We start from the raw sequence: 20301 nt of genomic DNA on the forward strand, positions 1-20301 counted from the left end.
TTATCCCTTTAAAACAGATGTCAGATCTACCTTCCAGATGTCCAAGAGGTGTATATTACAAAGATGATTATAGAAACAACCCTTTGATAAGATGAGACGGGTAGAACGTGTAGAACGCTATAATCAATAGTCGTCAACATCATCAATAACTAGTTCTTAAATGTTCCAATATATAATAGGGACGATTGATACTATTGAACTGCAATATGTTTCCAGTTCTCAGCTGCGTGATATTGACACTTAAGTAACTAAAAGAACATTAGGTTGCCATCATAAGGAAGTATCCGGAGTGTATCCATGCATCAGCTAAAACATTCCAAAATATCAATGTTCTTCGCAATGCTACATAGTCATACATATTGTGTGTTGCCTTTCATTAACAATTAAAAATGTTTTCCTCCTTTAGGGCTCTCCTGGTGAACGAGGAGCTGCCGGCCCAGCAGGACCAATTGGACTTCCCGGGCGACCAGGACCACAAGGGCCACCAGGACCTTCTGGGGAAAAGGGTGCACCAGTAAGTTGTGTCATCTACAGTGATCATTAAGAACTCTTGAGGTTACAATCCCACCAATGCATTTCTTTTTTGGCATCGAAAAAGGTTTTTTTCCCAAACCACTGCCCACTACGAGAAAAACAACTCGACAAAAAGAAAAAACAATCACACCAAGATAACTTCTCTTGGCTTTTATTAATTTATTTTTATTTATTATTTTTTTTCTCCTGCAAAGGGATTTTTAAAGGAGGTTTATAATATCGACAACATAAATAAAATAAAAAAATAATAAACAAGGTTGAATATTTTTACTTTGTTATGGAAGACCCACCAAAAATTCTAGCTTTGGAACCAAGTCCGGAGCGAAATCTGCCTCGTGAAGTTTTTTTTTACGAAGCCGGATTTTTTAGCTCATAAATTCTGATGATAAGATAAGCTCATTTCTTCCATGAGTGAGTCTCCCATGTACCGAACTTTCTTTTAGGTACAATGGGTGATTGGCTTGACACCTTTGCTTTATTTATGCATATTGAAGCGATCGTTGGGTCCCGGAAACTCTCCGTTCCGCTCAACCTCCTGACAATTCTTCATTAGGTTGAGAAATTATGGATCGCTTTATGAATCCCTCCAAATTTCGGTATCTACATTGTTTTTTTTCCCCCCCAAGCCTGGATAAAACAATGTGCGATTTATCAAAGAAGCCAAGGGTTTTCCACGGGACGAAATGAAGGGATTTGTTTCTTAATTGGATAAAGGCATTTGATTTTAAGCCCTTGTGACCCGCGAATGCTAAAGACCCGGTTAGTCGTTAAAAAAGAACGAGGTCTCTGGATGCCTGCAACAATTGTTTCTTATCTTGCGAGAATGCAAACACTTCTGACACTAATATTTCAAACGCTGTATGTATTCCGCTGGGATACGGTAATGCAGAAGCGAATTTCAATCGAATCCGGACATTAATGTTGATTGATTCTAGTTATTAAAGGTGGGGGGGGTTTTCAGCAGAGGATTTTCGCTTACATTGGCGTATTAAAAGACATTAGACCTAGGGGCCAGGAAAAAAACAAAAAAAACCAACTTCATAAAAGGTCTGGCTGAAGGGAGAGCATTGAGAACATTTCACGTCAGATGAAAACTCTAATTTATATTATTTATAGGCATTTACTAACAGCTCCAAGGATTCATAACGTAGTAGGAATATTTAACACAACATATTTCACAGCGGAGAGACAGAGCGAGCTGTACGTGCTTAACAAGACGACATGCAGCCTTCTTGTACTCACACCATTCACGGAGGAACGCGGTTACAGGGTAGACTTGTGCATTTGGCATCGTACGAATTGAAAATTTTTGGCCGCCGAAAACGACGCGAAAAGCTCTGAAATTCATGGGTCTACATTCATTCACACTCTCTCGCACTCACACACTCGTATTCTCCTTCACTCTCACTCTGTCCTAATGTTTCCCTACCTTCTCTGCTAACTACTTCTGCTTCTGCCAACCACATCTGCTTCTGCATCTTCTGTCTTCCCCCTTCTCTTCTCTCTTTTCTCTTCTATCTTTAATCCTTAATCTGCTATCATCTTTCTTCATTCGCATCTCTGCAGACATAACCCGTCATGTGAGAGTGAATGTAGTGAATTTTGTCCCCAAATAAAAAATGCCCCTGAATTTTCAGTTGAAAAGAATGGGCAAGGAATTAAATTTGTTGCCCGGAACGGGCCAAAAGCAAACCGCAAATTAATCCGAACCGTTTTTGACACATTTGCACATGTTTATTATGGATGTTTTGTAGTATTGACTGTGGCAAGGGAGCTGTGAGAGCTACACCGTGGAAGAAAAACTTCTCTCATTGGCTGCTTACAGTTTTCACACTAGAGTTTCATTAATTCTCACCTGTAGATAATGTGAAACATGCCCATGTTTAGTTTTTATTTATGCCCACATTGTATAGATAACATTTTACATTTTCCACTTGTGATTGCAGGGTGAAAAAGGACCCCAGGGACCTGCAGGTCGTGATGGCATCCAAGGTCCTGTGGGACTTCCCGGTCCAGCCGGACCAGTTGGACCACCAGGTGAAGACGGAGATAAGGTAAGTACTTCCATTCAAAATATGATCAACCAAAACTAATCATCCGACCTTAAAACATTAAATCCTCAACCTGATCTTATCTCTAAACAGGGTGAAATAGGAGAACCTGGACAAAAAGGAAACCGAGGAGAGAAAGGAGAACAGGTATAATGAGTCCCTTCTCGTTACCATAAAAATATGAGTTTTTATGGTAAACTGAGTTTCTTCCTTTTGGATCCTCAAAATAATATTCTTCTTTTCTTCCTCTATAGGGTCCACCAGGACCATCTGGACCCCAAGGTCCCATTGGTCAACCTGGGCCATCAGTAAGTAACCTCACCCTTTACTGTCTTGTTATTACATCAGCAGTTCCAGATATTCATCATTTCTCTTACTTAATCTCTAGGGTGCTGATGGAGAACCAGGTCCCAGAGGACAACAAGGTCTTTTTGGTCAGAAAGGTGACGAAGGACCTAGAGGTTTCCCTGGACCACCAGGACCAGTTGGATTACAGGTGACCATCAATGTTTCCAACCGCCTCGTATTTATAACTTTTATCTAGAAGATAGAATTCAAATAATTATTAATTTACATAAATGATGTATGGTGAGAAGGACTTCCATATATCACCTTTATAACGAGGAAACACATACTTCAGATTTATGTTGAGAGAGGCAGTTTGCTAATACAATTTATAAATTAACGGCTTCAATGGGTGTTAATTACTGAGAAGCCGCCATCCTATGGTAACCAGGAGTATTTTGGTGATTAATGAAATTAGATAGTTTCCATGTATTTCTAATTTTAGTCGCGTACTGTACTTTCCATAAAAGAGGACACTACAAACATTTTGATGATGTAACTAATATCTTGTTGGTTCCACTTTGGATGCCATTGTCTAACCAAGTTATAACAAGATTCTTGAACTGGGCTCACCTTCCTCTCTTTAAGAACATCCCTTGTTCCGTTCACACTAAAAAGTTTGGTATAAATATCATTTAAGTAATTATTTTTTGTGAATAATTTTTTGTTAACAGGGTTTACCTGGACCGGTTGGTGAAAAAGGAGAAACGGGAGATGTTGGTCAAATGGTAGGTGAAAAAACATCTTATCTATTCTGCATGACCCAGTAAATGAGGTGCCATATTGTAGCCTTGCACAACTTAAGTAAAAAAAATGATCCCTTTGTTCTTATTGTTATCCTTGTACCGGACACGACCCACTGGGGCTTGTGGGTTTCTCTTTTACCGAACATGCAACCTCCAGTGCTTGTGTGATTATCCTTGTACCGGACATACCCCTTCAGTCCTTATATGGTCATTTTTGTACCAGAGATACCCCTCCAGGCCTTTTATGGTCATTCTTATAACGGACACACCCCCTATAGTCCTTGTATGGTCATTCTTGCACAGAACATGGTCTTCGAGGGCTTGTGTGGCTATTCCTATACCGACATGCTCTTCCAGTGCCTGTTGTAGTTATTGTTATACTGGACTTGCCCTTCCGATGCTTATGTTATTATCTTTGTAACGGACACATGCATGTGTGAATTAATTATTAACGACAATGGGAAAAACATGTTTTTTTTTTCTCGTACCAATTTTTTTTTCATTTAGGGTCCCCCTGGTCCACCAGGCCCTAGAGGCCCCTCTGGTCCCCCTGGAGCTGATGGTCCACAAGGTCCCCCTGGTGGAATTGGTAATCCTGGCCCTGTGGGAGAGAAAGTAAGATCTGCCTCTTTGGTTGTAAATCAGGAACAAAGATCGGAAAGACACGCTACAGAAAGTAACCAATTTACCCCATGTGTGTTAACAGGGAGAGCCTGGAGAATCAGGAGAACCTGGACTTCCTGGAGAACTTGGTCCACCAGTGAGTGAAACACAGATTTACCAAGAACCAAAGTGTCCATCTTTATTTAAAAACTTGAATCCTCTCAGAGAATGAGGCAATTTCCTTGTTGCATGTATGGCCTAATGTCAATCCTCTAATGCACAGGGTCCCAAAGGTGAAAGAGGTGAAAAGGGAGAGGCAGGTCTACAAGGTGCAGCAGGCCCACCTGGACCCAAGGGTCCTCCAGGAGATGATGGTCCAAAAGGCAGTCCCGTAAGTACAGATTTATGTTACATTAACCTATTTTCCATGAGTGAAGCCATGAAAAACACATATATTCATTAACATCTTGGTTTATACAGTAACTTTACATTGCTTAATATTTAGGGTCCTGTTGGATTTCCTGGTGATCCTGGTCCTCCTGGTGAGCCTGGACCTTCTGTGAGTATAAGTTACCACATTTAATTGGCTAACCCCAAGAGCCAAATCTGACTCATACAAAATGTTCTTTACACATCATACATAATAAGACAAGATTCTGTTCATTTGATATTCAGGGTCAAGATGGACCACCTGGTGACAAAGGAGATGATGGAGAATCTGGTCAGCCTGTAAGTGTCTTATGCCCATCATTATATTGCCATCTTCATAAAGAATCTTGTATATGCTAACACTTTCCTTGTTATCTAGGGATCACCTGGTCCTACTGGAGAACCCGGCCCATCAGGTCCACCTGGGAAGAGGGTGAGTAACCAATAACATGTCCAGTATCCTGATACCAAAGCGTTGTCATCTTCAAAGCTAGACAACTGCTTCAGAAATCGGTTCCTTTCATGGTTACATGATCAAGAAGAAAAGACAGGTGTCCACCAAGTCCAGTCTCCTCAAATGCTTTGTTTAATGTCCGTTAGTTAGACCTTTGCCATCGAGACAATTTGCTCTTGCGTGACTCTTCAGCTATCGATGGACTACAATTTCTACCTACCACTACATTTTAGTAGACATTGAAGTCCAACGGGTAAAAAGGGTCCAAGTCTCTAACAGCATATTATTTTATTTATAGTGTTATAATATGAACTATATTGTGTTCTGTATCTTCGTAGTATCTCTCATTTAACCTACCAGTACATGTGTAAGCATCGTTTTAAGGATATTGTGTTTTCTTAGGGACCTCCTGGCCCAGCAGGTCCTGAAGGAAGACAAGGAGAAAAGGGTGCCAAGGTAAATTTTATGTCTGCCAAATGACTCCAAATGAAGTACTGGTTCAGTTCAGTCTCCCTTATTTTACTTTGTTTTAATACTTTTTTAGGGTGAATCAGGCTTAGAAGGTCCTCCTGGAAAGACAGGCCCAATTGGTCCTCAGGGAGCTCCTGGAAAACCTGGCTCTGAAGGTCTAAGAGGAATACCTGGGCCCGTAGTAAGTGTTTGAGAAACCAAGTTGTGTTATTATAAGGAAGGTATAGTCCATTTAGCACACTTCTGTTTCTTTCGTTGAAATATAATTTGGAAAATGATTCTCTTCTAGGGCGAACAAGGCCTTCCTGGTCCTTCCGGCCCTGATGGACCAAGTGGGCCAATGGTATGTTCTCCAGTGTTTGACAGCACAAATATTTCAGGACTATTTTACCAGATTGCCAGCAAAGTAATTAATGGTTATTTCTTATAGGGTCCACCGGGTTTGCCAGGACTTAAGGGAGATTCTGGTCCAAAGGGTGAAAAGGTATGTCTCATTCTACAACCGTTGGCGATTACGGAAGATAAATCACCTGATACGATGCAGAAATTGTTGTCTTTAGAACCATTAATCCGCATTGACTTTCTGAAGTGAGCAGAAAACAGTAGAAACCAATTAAAATTAAAATACCTTTATGCATTTGCTGTACTTTTCTGATTCCACGTAATTCTCGGTGTCCTGGTGACACTCAACAGTGGACATTGTTATAAAACAACAGGCTTGGGTGCCCAATGGGAAGTTAAGACAATGGGTTATTCCCGAGAGTACTAAACATACATTGATTTCTCTTTTCATAGGGTCACCCCGGATTGATTGGTCTCATCGGACCTCCAGGTGAACAAGGAGAAAAAGGAGACCGAGGCCTTCCTGGTCCACAGGGTACTCAAGGGTCTAAAGGAGACCAGGTACATAGCTTATTATTTTTCAACTTACATTACAATTTAACAGCCAGCTTAACGCTCATCGCCCTAAGAGAGTCCGTAGGAGAGAAGGGGCCGTAGCTAGAGGATAACATTACTCGGTGTCAGCCAAGTCAAAAAAAATAATTTGGCATCTAAAATATTGATTACATGTTTCTAGTAGAGACATACATGGCTGTAGGTTTAGCAAGTTATATATACTTTGCCAGCATTGAACAATGGGGTTCATCCTCTGTGTGCGTAAACATTAAACTGAAACAGATCTCGAAGCAAAAAAAAACCACACACACCTGGTGTAATTGGCTTTAAGGAAAGACATCTGAATTGGAAAAAACAATCTGTACTTTCTATGACTGTTTATAAAAGGAAGCAGTTCATTAGGTGATATATTAGAGTAAGTAAAATATTGTTTATTTTAATGGAAAGCGTGGTATTTGAGGTAGGGAGAGCAGTGACCATCGATCAGCTGATGGTGAACGTGGGATGTAGAGTTGGCGGAGAGTGGCCAAGTGTCAAGACCAGATTGCGTCATCGATCCAACCAATTCGAGAGTGGGACGCAGAGGCTGCCTCCCTCCAAAAATACATTCCCCCCATTGAAAATTGTCTATTAACAAGGTACTAACAGAAGATGATAAAATTCTAATTGTGTTTCAGGGTATTGTTGGTCCATCTGGCCCCTTCGGCCCCCCTGGTCCTCCTGGCTTACCGGTATGTATCAATTTAAACCTGACTTCAATAAAGGCCAAACAAACAGAACATCTGCCTAGATTTCCCAAAGTATTGCTTTGCTGATGGTCTATATACACCAAGCTTTATACCAAGACTTAATTGAAGTCATTTCTTTAGTTTTGTTTATGAATTATGGAATGTGTTAATATAGTCTCGTCGCTGCCCTGTGTTCTTCCATTAAGCTTTCGAAGGTTCTCCTTTCGTAATGTGTATTTTCCAATGAAAGCTATGCAGATATGTCCTCCTCAAGTTTGTATTAATTGTCATTTAAATTTCAGGGTGGTCCTGGACCTAAAGGTTCTAAAGGGTCATCGGTAAGTAAAACAGTCCCTGGTAAGTCAACCTAAAGCTTAAGATGTGTTTTGTTGCAGTTCACATCACCTAAATATTATTTCTTTATGTCTTCCACAGGGTCCAACAGGTCCCAAGGGTGAAACTGGAGTTCCTGGCCCACCAGGTCCTCCTGTAAGTAACATCATTTACCTATAGAAAGACTATGTTGAAATCCATGAGCTGACCACAGGTCTCCTTTAACATTTCTCTCTGCATCCCATCGGCTTCTATAGGGTCCACCTGGTGAACTCATACAGCCACTGCCTATGCACTCCTCAAAGAGAAGCAAACGTAATATCGATGCTAGCCAAGTGGTCGACGACGGGAACGCAGACAACTACATGGACTACGCAGACGGCATGGAAGAGATCTTTGGCTCTCTGAACTCTCTTAAACTGGAAATCGAACAAATGAAACACCCATTGGGTACTCAGGGAAATCCAGCCAGGACCTGCAAGGACTTACAGCTTTGTCATCCAGACTTCCCAGATGGTAAGATAATAATAACTAAGTATAATCGTGTTTCCCCACTGAATGTCACGACGTACGAGAAAGTCAAGGCAGCTGAGTAACTCTTCACAAAGTTCATCATAGAGAAGAATAGGGAACTTTTAGACATTCTGTAAGAGAGTTATGTATCTAATAAAATACTACCGTTCAAAAGTTTGGGGTCACTGAGCTGTTTTAAACTTGGATCAGCGAACACAACGTGCCATTGGAACACAAGAGTGATGGGAGTGATAAAGGGCCATTGGAACACATGAGTGATGGGAGTGATAAAGGGCCATTGGAACACAGGAGTGATGGGAGTGATAAAGGGCCGTTGGAACACAGGAGTGATGGGAGTGATAAAGGGCCGTTGGAACACAGGAGTGATGGGAGTGATAAAGGGCCATTGGAACACAGGAGTGATGGGAGTGATAAAGGGCCATTGGAACACAGGAGTGATGGGAGTGATAAAGAGCCATTGGAACACAGGAGTGATGGGAGTGATAAAGGGCCATTGGAACACAGGAGTGATGGGAGTGATAAAGGGCCATTGGAACACAGGAGTGATGGGAGTGATAAAGGGCCATTGGAACACAGGAGTGATGGGAGTGATAAAGAGTGATGAGCGCCTATGAAGATATTCAATAGTCATTTACAACATTAACCCCGTCTGCGATGGATTTCTGAACCATTTCATGTTATTCTAATGGACAAAATTAGCTTCTCTTTCAAAAACAAGATTTCTAAGTGACCCCAAACTTTTGAACGTGTAAATAAGATGTATTTTAAATAGCGATATGCAGCTTTATTTTCATAGAACCTTCAGGTGTTATATCCAAATTCTTGTTGTTGAGATTCTTATTTTAATCCCCACACCCGGTCTCTTACATATGCATTAAAAATCTCTGTTTCAACTGCCGGGGCATATCTATTTTAGAAAAATGGAGCAGTCACATAACTGCAGATTCCCTACAGAATAACTAACTCAGCATTTTACTTTACAAAGAGGGGGGCAGCCGTGGAGGGTGCAGCCAAATAATAGTCTGTTCTCTCTATATTTAAACCCATCTCTATTAATAATGCATTTCCTATATTCTTATTCATAAAGATGAAGTCCTGTATTTTCATTTTTTGGTACAGGGATGTTTTTTTTGCAAATTCTATTTTTCTATATATAAAAGTTCATCCTTTTTGCAGTGAAAGGAACAGCGTAGTCCTTGAAATTGTATTTTTTATTCATTTCACAATTTGCATCTACTGAGCATGTGCAAGAAGTGTACCGACGAATGCTTCCTGTTTTCAGTAGAGGCAGCCGGGGGAGGGGTTAGGTGATAAAGCATTATTTATAAGTCCAGTACGTACATCACGCCTGCGCTGGTTAGCAAGCAGTAGAACGCAGATTTCAGATGTAGTGTAAGGAAGTTATAGTTTACAGAGAGGGTGGTAGATAAATGGAGCCGCCTCCCATCAGAAATGGTAGATGCTTATACAGCGAGGGGATTTAAACATGCATGGGACAGGCATATGGCTCCTGAATCTAAGACGAGACCAACGACTGATTAAGGTTTGAGTCTTTACAGCAGGAGAAACGGGCAGACTAGACGGGGGCCGAATGGGAGCCATATGAACCGGAGTCATATATGCATTTAACATGAAGACTGTTGTGCTCCTTGAAGTATTGCAATTATTATTATTACTCTTTGTTGCTTGTTCCAAAACATGCTATTGGCAGACCTGGACTAAATGCAAAGGCAAAGGATCTAGTCCCGGGGTAATACTCAAAAATATATGTTTTACAATAAACATGGCAAAGTGTATTTCCATGTCAGTTATGGTCCTCGTGCCTTTTTTTTTTCATTATTCCCCATTAATATCCAGGTGAATATTGGATTGATCCCAATCAAGGGTGCTCCAGAGACTCTTTCAAAGTTTACTGTAATTTCACGGCCGGTGGAGAATCCTGCATCTTCCCTGACAAGAAGTCTGAAGGAGTAAGTGTTGGAGTCTCTGCCTTTGGTTTTTGGCAATGTTAGATATCGAACGGTCTGGCACCGGGGCTACTTTGGCAGTTAAGGAACGCTTAGCATTCAGTATTTTAAAGATCGCTTAATTAATAGCTGTCCTTTCCCAGACGCCGCAAGCCTAAGGTATCGATTGCTTCGTTTGATCAAAGCATCTTGCCACAGAGCACAGGCTCTGAACAGAACGGATATAATGTGGGTCTATAATATCCGACCCATGAGTTCACGCTTGGAGTATTAGTTTGTATTCTCCAAAGTAATGCGAGACGGCAGACATCTTGATTTCTCTTCCAATCTGCCTTTTTAGTCCGGAATATGCGATCTTGTTTTTTTGGGTCACAACATCCTCAAATTAAAACTTTTCCATTTACAAAATTTCATGCCTTAAAGCCCACCCAGTGCCTCCGATTTTACCTCTTTTATGGGTGACACAAGTAATGACCACCCCTGAACAGGAAGTGCCGTGAAGTAAAACGTTGGCGTGGTAACTTAAAGACAGGAAACAGGAAATCTGCCATTTTAAACCCTATATACTAGTTAGGGGTCCATAACAACAACAAAAATGTCCTTAAATTGGACTTTTTGAAATGTATTATTTCTGTAAATATCCGTATTAATGTCGCATTATTTTGTCTCTATGCTTGAATTTCCTTTTATTATTGAGCCTAGAAATTCACTGGTTGAGCCAGAAGGCTAATATTCGAAGCCTTTTCTGCTCCTTCTGTCTTTTTGGTGAAGCCAATTAACGTTGAACACTCTAATTAGTATCAAAATGACCAAAATAAGGCCTGTGTCGCTCCCGGAGCAGGAAAGGAAAGACTAAGGAAGTAAGAGCGTGATGTCCAGTTGGTTCTGTTGGGACATAGATGGCACTTTAAATGGACGTTCATTCCAGTAACTTTCCTTGGCCGTGTTTTCTTACCCAAGGAGACAGGTTGGAGGCTGATGAGGCAGCCTGGGGACTAAACCCGAACACCATTCTTTCACATGTAACAAATACTGCAAGTTTGGAATGGTTCTGGGCGCTGTGGAATATTGGAATAATTAATATTGAAAAAAATACATTAATACCAAACAATAATTTTTTTTAAGATCACCTCTAATTTTTTTATTATTTTATTAGAATTTAATAGAATGGTTTAGTTTTCCTTTAATAAATGATTTCATTTTTTTTCTTTTACATGGAAAAAAAGATAGAAAAAAAATATAACTTAAGAAGAATTAGTGGTAGACTAATTTGAATTGTAGGCCAGCTTAAAAATACTAAATGATTTTAGAAATAAAACAAAGATATTTAAGAATCAGTCTGTATTGGAAACAGCCAATAAGAAGGGACCCTTAGGAAATGAGACACGTTTGACCCACATATGGCAACCTATGTGTATTTTACGTGTTGGTGGCTTTGGATGAACATCCAAGACTGTGTGCTCAGGAATGTAACTTTCTTTCCCCCTGTCCTCTCCCTTCCGCAATTTAGGCTAGAATTACATCTTGGCCCAAAGAAACGCCAGGCTCCTGGTTCAGTGAATTCAAGCGCGGTAAACTGGTAAGATTCAGCTTTTAAATTCTCGTTTCCATAACCCGTGTCGTATTTTACAGACCAAACTGGCTCGTTGGCCCAAAGAGCTGCCTGGTTCATGGTATAGTCATTACAAGCGGGGTTCAATGGTAAGTGGCTAACCCGGCCAACAGTCTCAGACAGAGCACGACCTTCGGAGTCTGTTTCGGTTCTGGCCAAACCACTCTGCATGTCCGACTAATACCCAGCTCGGGGAGACCTGGTTTTCCCAACTTCAAGGAAAATTAATTTAAGGTGGAACAGTCCAAATTTATTCTATGCTGTGGGAGAATTCTACCAAAGAAGTACTGTCTTCTTTGTTTCTCAGTTTCAATGATACCCCCAATTAAAACAAATTATAATAATTTCGATGTTCAACCAAAAATGATAGCATTGCTCCAGTTTCCAATACAATCTGTTGAGACTTCTCACATCCAACAACCTTGGACAGGTCAACAAATCTTGACTCGTATTATCCAAAAATATGGATTTTTTTGCATACTTCAGCCAAACACATAGTATCCACCTTAAAAGACAATTTTGTTTCCTTCGGGATATCTTCCATAAAGCAGTCCAGCTGAGAATGAGTATAAGCGGCACCGGTGGCTTCGGGGGCTGTGTTTGCAACGGACTTCTTTAATAGTATACCTTTTCTTTCAAGTCTCTTTTTATTGCCTGCGGCAGATTCAAAATCTACATTCTCGGTGGGTACCTATGAACTCTTCATGACAAAACACACACGTTCAATCCCCGTACAGTAAAAGCATTAAGGAACCCCCTGTTGGTTTACTTTGGGGGTCTTTAAATCAATTAGACACGTTTCTTTTATTACCGACCTTCGTTTTTTGGTAAAACCATAGCTCAAAGTCGAAAAGATACGAGCGAGGGCGCATTCAGAATGTTCCGATATCTGTCTAAAAATGTATTTAATTTAACACATTTGGATTAGTCGCCTTTCAAATTTAACGGTCATGAAGAAGGGATGAGTGCGATGATTTGCCGCTGGATCGTCCGCTGGCAATATCATAGGTACTCCGCTCACCTTGTGGTGGCCGCTTTGAAGCAGAACATTCTCCCGGCTCCCCCCCCCACTCGTTGACAGCGGGGGCTCTTGTGTTAACTTCACAGCATCCTTTAAGCCTGTTATATTTCATCTTGATTTCTTTGCTATGGAGCGTTCCTTTCCAACCTCCTCCCCCCCCTTTTCTTCTTTTCTTTAAAAGCCTACTTTATCTTAAAATTCCCGAGTGCTCCCCCCCTTCCCGCTTCGGATGCTGGACTTGAATATACTCCAGGTATTGTTGAATGCGTGTTGTTTTAAAGAAACAGCTACCGTCACTTGCTAAAATAAAGTCCAAAAATTAATTTTCCCTGTTCGATCATAAAAAAATGGGTCATAAAAAAAAAAAAAAAATGCATAATAAGTGACAAGAGAAAATGTCGCTTCTGATTGCTTGCTAGACAGCAGCAATCATTCCTAAGCATGTGATGTTAGCTGTGTCTGCTTGCACGTTCGTCTTCTTCAGTCATATTTAACTCAGGAGAGCAGGAGAACGTCGATTGGAATCCGGTTTGTATGATCTTGTTTTTAGCCCAAGTTTGTCTCTTTCCATGGCTCCTTAAAAAAAAAAAAAGTATTATTGTACATAAAGAAAAACGGGAGTCAGGGTTGGTTAGCGGTTGGTGCGACTATGGAGAAAGCCGCCCAGTGGCCTCCAACCCAACTTCTCCTCGCCTAAGACATGTTTACATGCATGTTGCTTCAGAATGGGGTATTAAGAGTGAGATAAAACTTGAGTGGTCACCAAAAACCAGAATAAGAAGTCTAGACTAATGTTCTGTTACCACCATGGATCCCGATTACCAGCTCACGATTGCTATTTGTCAAATGTTTTTTTATGGGTTCCACCACGTCTTGTAGAAGGTAGACCTTTGTCGTATCAAGGGCAATAAATCCCATTTCCTTTATGTCCAAGTCCCGCCATCCTCACGTTGTAGCTGTCTTTGATTTTTCTTAGCTGTCCTACGTGGACGCAGAGGGAAACCCCATCGGTGTTGTCCAGATGACTTTCCTGAGGCTCTTGAGTGCTTCTGTCAGCCAGAATATCACCTACAACTGCTACCAGTCGGTCGCATGGCATGATGCCACCACCAACAGCTACGACAAGGCTATCCGCTTCCTGGGGTCCAACGACGAAGAAATGTCGTACGACAATAATCCTTACATACGGGCTATAATGGATGGATGCGCAGTAAGTATCGTAGAACGAAATGTGACTTTACTCTAAAATATTGTTACACAAAAATAAATACTGAAATCTCACCAAACTTGTCAAGAGCGGCAATGTATTTATCTCTAACCCAGGCTGTTGCTCCCAGTCGTCGCCTCTGCATTAGCCGCTGTTACTACAGAACGCAGACTTATGATGTCATATGCTGGTTTACTTTTTTAAATTAATTAATTTTTATATATTTAGAGTATTTGGTTGTAATATAAAATTTTTCGTCTTGCTGTCGGAGTTCTCTCTGGTTGACTCCTTTTTTATTTCTTTTTAACAGTCAAAGAAAGGTTATCAAAAGACTATTCTAGAACTCAACACTCCCAAAGTGGAACAAGCTCCAATTGTAGATATCATGTTCAATGATTTCGGAGACGCAACGCAAAAATTCGGCTTTGAGGTGGGACCAGTGTGTTTCGTGGGCTAAAAACTGCTCTCCAAAATTTAAAAAAAACAAACAAAAATATATATATTTTTCTCTTAAAAAAAAAAAAAAGAGAAAAGAGGCCAATATCATAACAGAACATTACGTCTCCAAATGAGCAACCTTGAAACCTCATCGCGGTTTTTAATTTTTTACAAAATTTTTTTACACGCACGTTCTAAAACTGGGATGGTGAAGGGTTCAAACCCACATTTCCTTTTTTTCGCCTCTGCACCTGGACCCTCCATTGTATAGGGGAAATTCGAAAAATTTGAAATTCAAAATTTGAAATTAAAAAGAAAAAAAAAAAAAGACATTTAGAGACTTTGGATCACATGACCTAAACACCAACACTTGACAATCACATAACACGAAGCTTATCCGCTCTCCCACCCGTATGAAGCAATACTCCCGCCAACACGAAGAAGACGGTCTCTAATACTCCGAAGATCAAAGCAACTTTTATTGGAGATTCTTGACATCAACTCGGAACATTAAGGGACTTGTTTTTCACAACAATGTTTCCAAATTAATCATGACAGTATTTAATAGGAAAGCACAGGGTGCATAGGTATGCATCAGTTCGCCTGCTGTCCCTCTGTATTAAAGGTGCTTATATTTTTGTATGTTTGTAAGTATTTGTATTGTATATTATTTTTTTTTTTATTAATTTAGTTTTTTTTTTATCAACAAAAAAAACCCAATATTTCCTGGCTTTAAAATTTGCATGTGACCTAGTCTTAAAATTAGCAGAAATATAAAGTAAATTACTTTCAATTTTACACCAATGTGAATTTTTTTTTTTTAAATAATGCAAATGTTTTGAAAGCTGCGGTACAGTCCCACTAAGACACCACACTATTATTATTGTTGTTTTTTTTAAAAGAAATGAATTTGAAAAGGTTCCAAAACTGTCTGTGTAATGTATTTTTAATATTGTAAAAGGAAGAGGGCAGACTTTTATTGGGTTTTTTTGTAATGAAATCGCTAAATTTACAGATTGGTAATTACAGAGCTCATTTTGTCATCCTGTCGCTTTTTTGGTTTGTTTTAAGAAGATTTTGTAGACCCGCCCTCTGTCCTCGCATTTCGCAGACAGATATTTCAATAATAACAGGAAACGTGTACTGTGTAATTAAACCACTTTTAGCCTCAAACTGCATTTTAAATCTTAACGTCCAGGGACAGCTGGGTCATAAAACTGCCATAAAAAAAGTATGATTTTTTTTTTAATTTTTAGATTTTTTGAAGGGGCCATTCAAAAAAATGAGAAATGTTATGGCAGAGCTCATAAATGTATACAATTTATGTGCCATCCATATTAGAAAGGGTGATATTGATGACACTAAAAGATGTTTGAAAAAATTGTGTTTTAGGAGGCACATTTTTTTCATTCTTTTTATTTTTTTTACATTTTTTATTTTTTATTTGATCCTCCATTTTCTGTCCCTTACAGTGGGAGATTGCCTGTGGTAGGGATATCCAACATGTTTGAAATAGGTGCTATATATATATTCCGTTTGTTTATTTCAGTGTTTGGTGCTACTTTTGAAATCACTGGTGGTGCTCCACTGTGGACAACTCCCACTGCTGCTTCCTACCCCAGACATATCCCCACGCAAGTCTCTAGCTAGAAAAATAAAGAAATAATGCATGCCACTCATGTATTCAGAAACTATGTAGATATGAGATAATAAAAAAAAAGAAAAAAATTAAAAATTGTATCATGGTAGCATCCCATGTAGTAATATTTTTATTTTTTATCACTTCCATTTCTGTGGTTTATTTTGTAATTATGGCAGATTGTACTCAAATGCTGATTTATTTGTGGTGCTAACTTATGTATTTGTTTAAAAATGATTGAAAAAAAAAAAGATAAATTGTCTTTTATCGTGTGCCACCCCTGCAGCCTGTACCACGCAGTGGCCGGCTGAGCAAACGAGGGTCAGAGTGCGCAGACCAAATCCGTTTCCAAAGGTGCCTTATCAGAACTGCGTTTACATGCCAAGTACTGTATGAGGCTAAAATTACAGTGAACCTCACTCGTCAAATAAATGAAAACTAAAAGGCTACACAACACATTTGGATTTGCCTCTTTTTACAAAATGATCAATGCTTAAGATAAGAGCTGTGCTATCGAGCAGCTGATTGGAAATTGGATTGAAAACCTTTTATGATGCTGGATGTAGAGGTCCGACCACAGGCTTTGGACGATAGACCTACGAAGAAAGGCTCCATCCTTAGATACTTGCTAATTTAGTTAAAATACGAGTTTCGGAGAGAATCTTTTCTTTGAACTCAAGTTGAACTAGTTTGTAGGACCAAACAAGAAAACACAACATGTACGAAGCTGCGGAAGTGTTTAGTGAATTTTAATGAATTTTATCCCACCACAGAAAAAGAAAAACGAAAACATTTTGCTAATGTCTTTATCGAGCCTTTGTAGAGGAAGGAATCTGAGATTTTGATAAGCTGATCCATTATCTGCCTACAGCTCTCGAAACAGTTGATGTTTTTGCCAACTTGAGTGGCTGGCAAGACCCAACAGGAATTTTATTTTTATAATAACGACCTTCTTAAAACTCATGGAATGTTTAGTAATGTTCATTTCCGACCCAGTTACAAAATATTATAAAATGGAAGAAAAAAAAAAAAAACAAGATTAGATTTGAGTTCTAGAGTAAATCGTGAACAAATAATTGAAAATGCCAGCATGTATTTGATCAATTTGAAGACGAAGGTGCTGGACATGAAAGACCACGTCAAATTATTGATCGGTTTCCAAAACACATTGACCAAAATGAATTTGACCCTTAAGTAGTCTCTAGGGTTTGTTTTTCTTCTGATGCGTCGTCCATTATGGTAGATACCATAGCGACCATTGTTTTTCAATGGCAATTGTTGAGTTACTGGTGGTCAATACGAACGCTAATTTTTAGGACACATCTTCAAAGCTGAATTTCTAATTGAAATTAGGAGAAGATGCTCTCGGTAGGCTGACTTCTTCTTGAGAAGAAGGCAAATTGATCTTTAGTACTTACATGTTAGACCATCATCAGTCCTTGTATTTCCTTTTAAATACAGAACAGAAATGAAAATTTACGCCATCTTGTCCTGGGTAACCGGTGGACATCATGAACATCTTCTCTTAAAACCTAATCTCTTAATCGGTAACTTCTCAAAGTTTAATATCCAGGCGTAGGGAAGCCATAAGCTTTGTCAAGAACGTTTCGATGAATGGTCTGTAGGCACAGATGACTTCTGATGAAAATGATGCCCCTTTACCAAAGTGGGGCATGAGAACCCCTTGAGGTTCGAACGAGCATGCCGCAGTTTACGGAATATTCAAACTTGGTATGTCTTTTTGAAATTATATATTTCTTTATTTAAAAAAATATATGTCATCTCCTTGACCTCATGACCAACCATTATTATGGCAACCTTCATGTTTCCGTTATTGGATAATATGCTCTGTACAATGACAGCCATTCATGAATTTAACGTTTACAAAATCTGTGTAAATAGAATTAAAACCTTTGACATTCCAAACAAATGATTCTATATACTATAACATATTTAACTTTTAAGGCTTTTTATACCGAATCACCCTCAAACCACCCAGTCCTTAGCGTATTATAGGATCTCTCCAGACCAAACATTCAGGCGTCATACTGAATTAATTGAGTTCCAAGTTTCTCGGCCATCGCAAGCAAATTCAGAAATAATAAAACATTTCACGGATCAGGAAAATCAGAAGCGATATTTTTTTTAGTGCGATAAACCTCAAGCTTCTTTAATAGCATAGTATTTTTATCACAAAAACACAGAAGAGATGATGGTCAACAGATGGAAAGAGCCAAATCTTAAATGTTGAACGCATCATCAGGCCTTTTATGGTAATTGTATATAAGTCTAAAATTTCAAATTACAGAACTTGCCTTCCATCTTTATATCAAACCCCCTAAATCCAACACTTTCCATACGATTTTCATGTTTTATTGTGAACATCCTGTATTGTAAAATCCAATAAATCCAATTTATTTAATAGAAACTTTTAATATCAATTTTAGTGTTTTCCTATATGAATAATATTATATTTTTGGAAATGCAAATGAATTGCCAATATTCACAATAAACCACCGTGTTCTTCTGAGGATCTCGATTCCCTTGTAAACTCTCAGAGCTGACAACGCTATATACTTCACCGTTTATTTTATTATCCGTAGAAAAATATATGTTCCCATTCACACTTTCTATTTAACTCATTTTTATAGTAAGGCCATGAAAAATGTATTTTCAAATATATTCTGGAATTTATTTATTCACGTTAAGTATTGTTCGAATATAGCTCAGAGGGGAAAAAAAAATAGTTTTATTTTCTGCAAAGCAATGAAACCATAAATCTTCAAGAATATTTTTTTTTTTTTTAACCAAATCTTTTTAAAAATGGTTTGCACATTTGGTTCTGAAGAAGAACAAAAATATGTTGAGATGTCATATATATATATATATATATATATATATATATATTAAATTTAATAAACAATTAATGTGATTATGTTTAGGTCATGTGATTCTGTTTAAAAAATATTAATTTGGTGGATAAATGAATTATAACCTAATTCAAATATTGTTAATTGTTCTAATCCTACATACATTAATATAACATTTCCTCCTCAGTGAGCCACATACAGTAGTTATATCGAAATAAAAATTCATTTCTTTTTTACCTGCAAAACAAAACTATCTGGTGTAATTTCATTGGTGTGTTAATTATTTTAATTTTTTTGTTTCTTTGAAACTATATTGTGCAAAAAAAGGGACAGTTTCCCAAATAAAAAATATTGTACTATTGCCAACCATATATTGTGCAGTCCTTTAAAAAAAAATTCCATTTAACATGTCTTTTTTAATTGAAACACCATCAAAAAAAAATTAAATATATTTTAAACCTGTGTAAATGTTATAGACGTTTCTGTTTTCAATAAATCAAGTTTACTGTTCTTACTTGTTTACTTGATGTGTATTTTTTTTATTTTATAAAAGTAAGCAAGTTTTGACATTAAAAAATCTAAATAAAATGTAGGTAATTATCACATACATTTTATTTTTTTAGTCTTAGCTGCGATGCGTTTATAAAATGGCAATTTTTTTAATTTAAAAGAATAATTGATTTAATATTAATAGTAATGGTGGAAATACTGTGTTAAATTTTGGTAATTTTTTTTTTCTTTGGTAAATTACCAAAATATGCCAAATGCAAAATATCCCAATGCCAAATAAAATAGAATGATCAATGTCCTCTATTCCATGAGCTAGACCATAAAGGATACTAACATTTTAAAATAATAATAAAAAGTTAATTTAATTTCATTTTGTTTAAGTGTCCTTACTGTGTTTATTACTTTCTGCTCTAGTAGACTAATTAGCAGTTTTGATTTAATAATGCAATTGATCGATGATAACACCCAGGATCTTCAAAATGAAATTACTTTTCATAATACTTAATCTTTAATGATAGTTTAAATAAAGATTCTAATACCGGTCCACTTGGAAATATTAGCCTGTCTTGACTTATTGAGTAATGTGTCTTCAAGATGGGTTTGGGAAGTACGTGACACAGAAGAGTGTGGGGAAGAGTGGATGGAACTACCATAAATGCCTTGATCTGTTAGCTTGTCAATGTAGGTAGGTGTCTGATCTGCCACGGCGTGGGAAGTACACGGCAAGAATCATTTTTACCCAAGGAACGCCTATCTTCACGTGAACTGAAGGCAATATGGTGGTGCTTGCAGTGACGTCCTCTCTCATGATCCGAGGATCGGGAGTGATATGTCAGTGCAAGCATTGCCGTATTGCCCTCAATTAGCGCTTTTCGTGAAGTCCTCTTCCTGATTGGAGGATTGGGAGGACAT

At 38.4% G+C, this 20301-nt stretch overlaps 1 protein-coding gene across 1 annotated transcript in view; it reads left to right on the plus strand.

Annotated features, from left to right (window-relative positions):
• The window catches only part of LOC149281839 (collagen alpha-1(V) chain-like), an 84416-nt gene extending 70027 nt beyond the window's left edge, over nt 1-14389 (plus strand). Inside the window, exons 45-69 of the mRNA XM_089498984.1 lie at nt 407-514; nt 2481-2588; nt 2679-2732; nt 2840-2893; nt 2974-3081; nt 3605-3658; nt 4184-4291; nt 4383-4436; nt 4563-4670; nt 4785-4838; nt 4955-5008; nt 5088-5141; nt 5565-5618; nt 5707-5814; nt 5923-5976; nt 6064-6117; nt 6429-6536; nt 7208-7261; nt 7561-7596; nt 7694-7747; nt 7849-8107; nt 9983-10095; nt 11725-11793; nt 13702-13935; nt 14243-14389. Of these exons, the coding sequence (XP_089355110.1) occupies nt 407-514; nt 2481-2588; nt 2679-2732; nt 2840-2893; nt 2974-3081; nt 3605-3658; nt 4184-4291; nt 4383-4436; nt 4563-4670; nt 4785-4838; nt 4955-5008; nt 5088-5141; nt 5565-5618; nt 5707-5814; nt 5923-5976; nt 6064-6117; nt 6429-6536; nt 7208-7261; nt 7561-7596; nt 7694-7747; nt 7849-8107; nt 9983-10095; nt 11725-11793; nt 13702-13935; nt 14243-14389 (2262 nt within the window). The remainder of the gene's footprint in view (nt 1-406; nt 515-2480; nt 2589-2678; nt 2733-2839; nt 2894-2973; nt 3082-3604; nt 3659-4183; nt 4292-4382; nt 4437-4562; nt 4671-4784; nt 4839-4954; nt 5009-5087; nt 5142-5564; nt 5619-5706; nt 5815-5922; nt 5977-6063; nt 6118-6428; nt 6537-7207; nt 7262-7560; nt 7597-7693; nt 7748-7848; nt 8108-9982; nt 10096-11724; nt 11794-13701; nt 13936-14242) is intronic.
• The last annotated feature ends 5912 nt before the right edge of the window (nt 14390-20301 follow it).

The sequence above is a fragment of the Sceloporus occidentalis genome, unplaced genomic scaffold (genome assembly GCF_023333645.1).
Source record: "Sceloporus occidentalis isolate IW3139 unplaced genomic scaffold, rSceOcc1.0.p SCAF_127, whole genome shotgun sequence".
Lineage (NCBI taxonomy): Eukaryota > Metazoa > Chordata > Lepidosauria > Squamata > Phrynosomatidae > Sceloporus > Sceloporus occidentalis.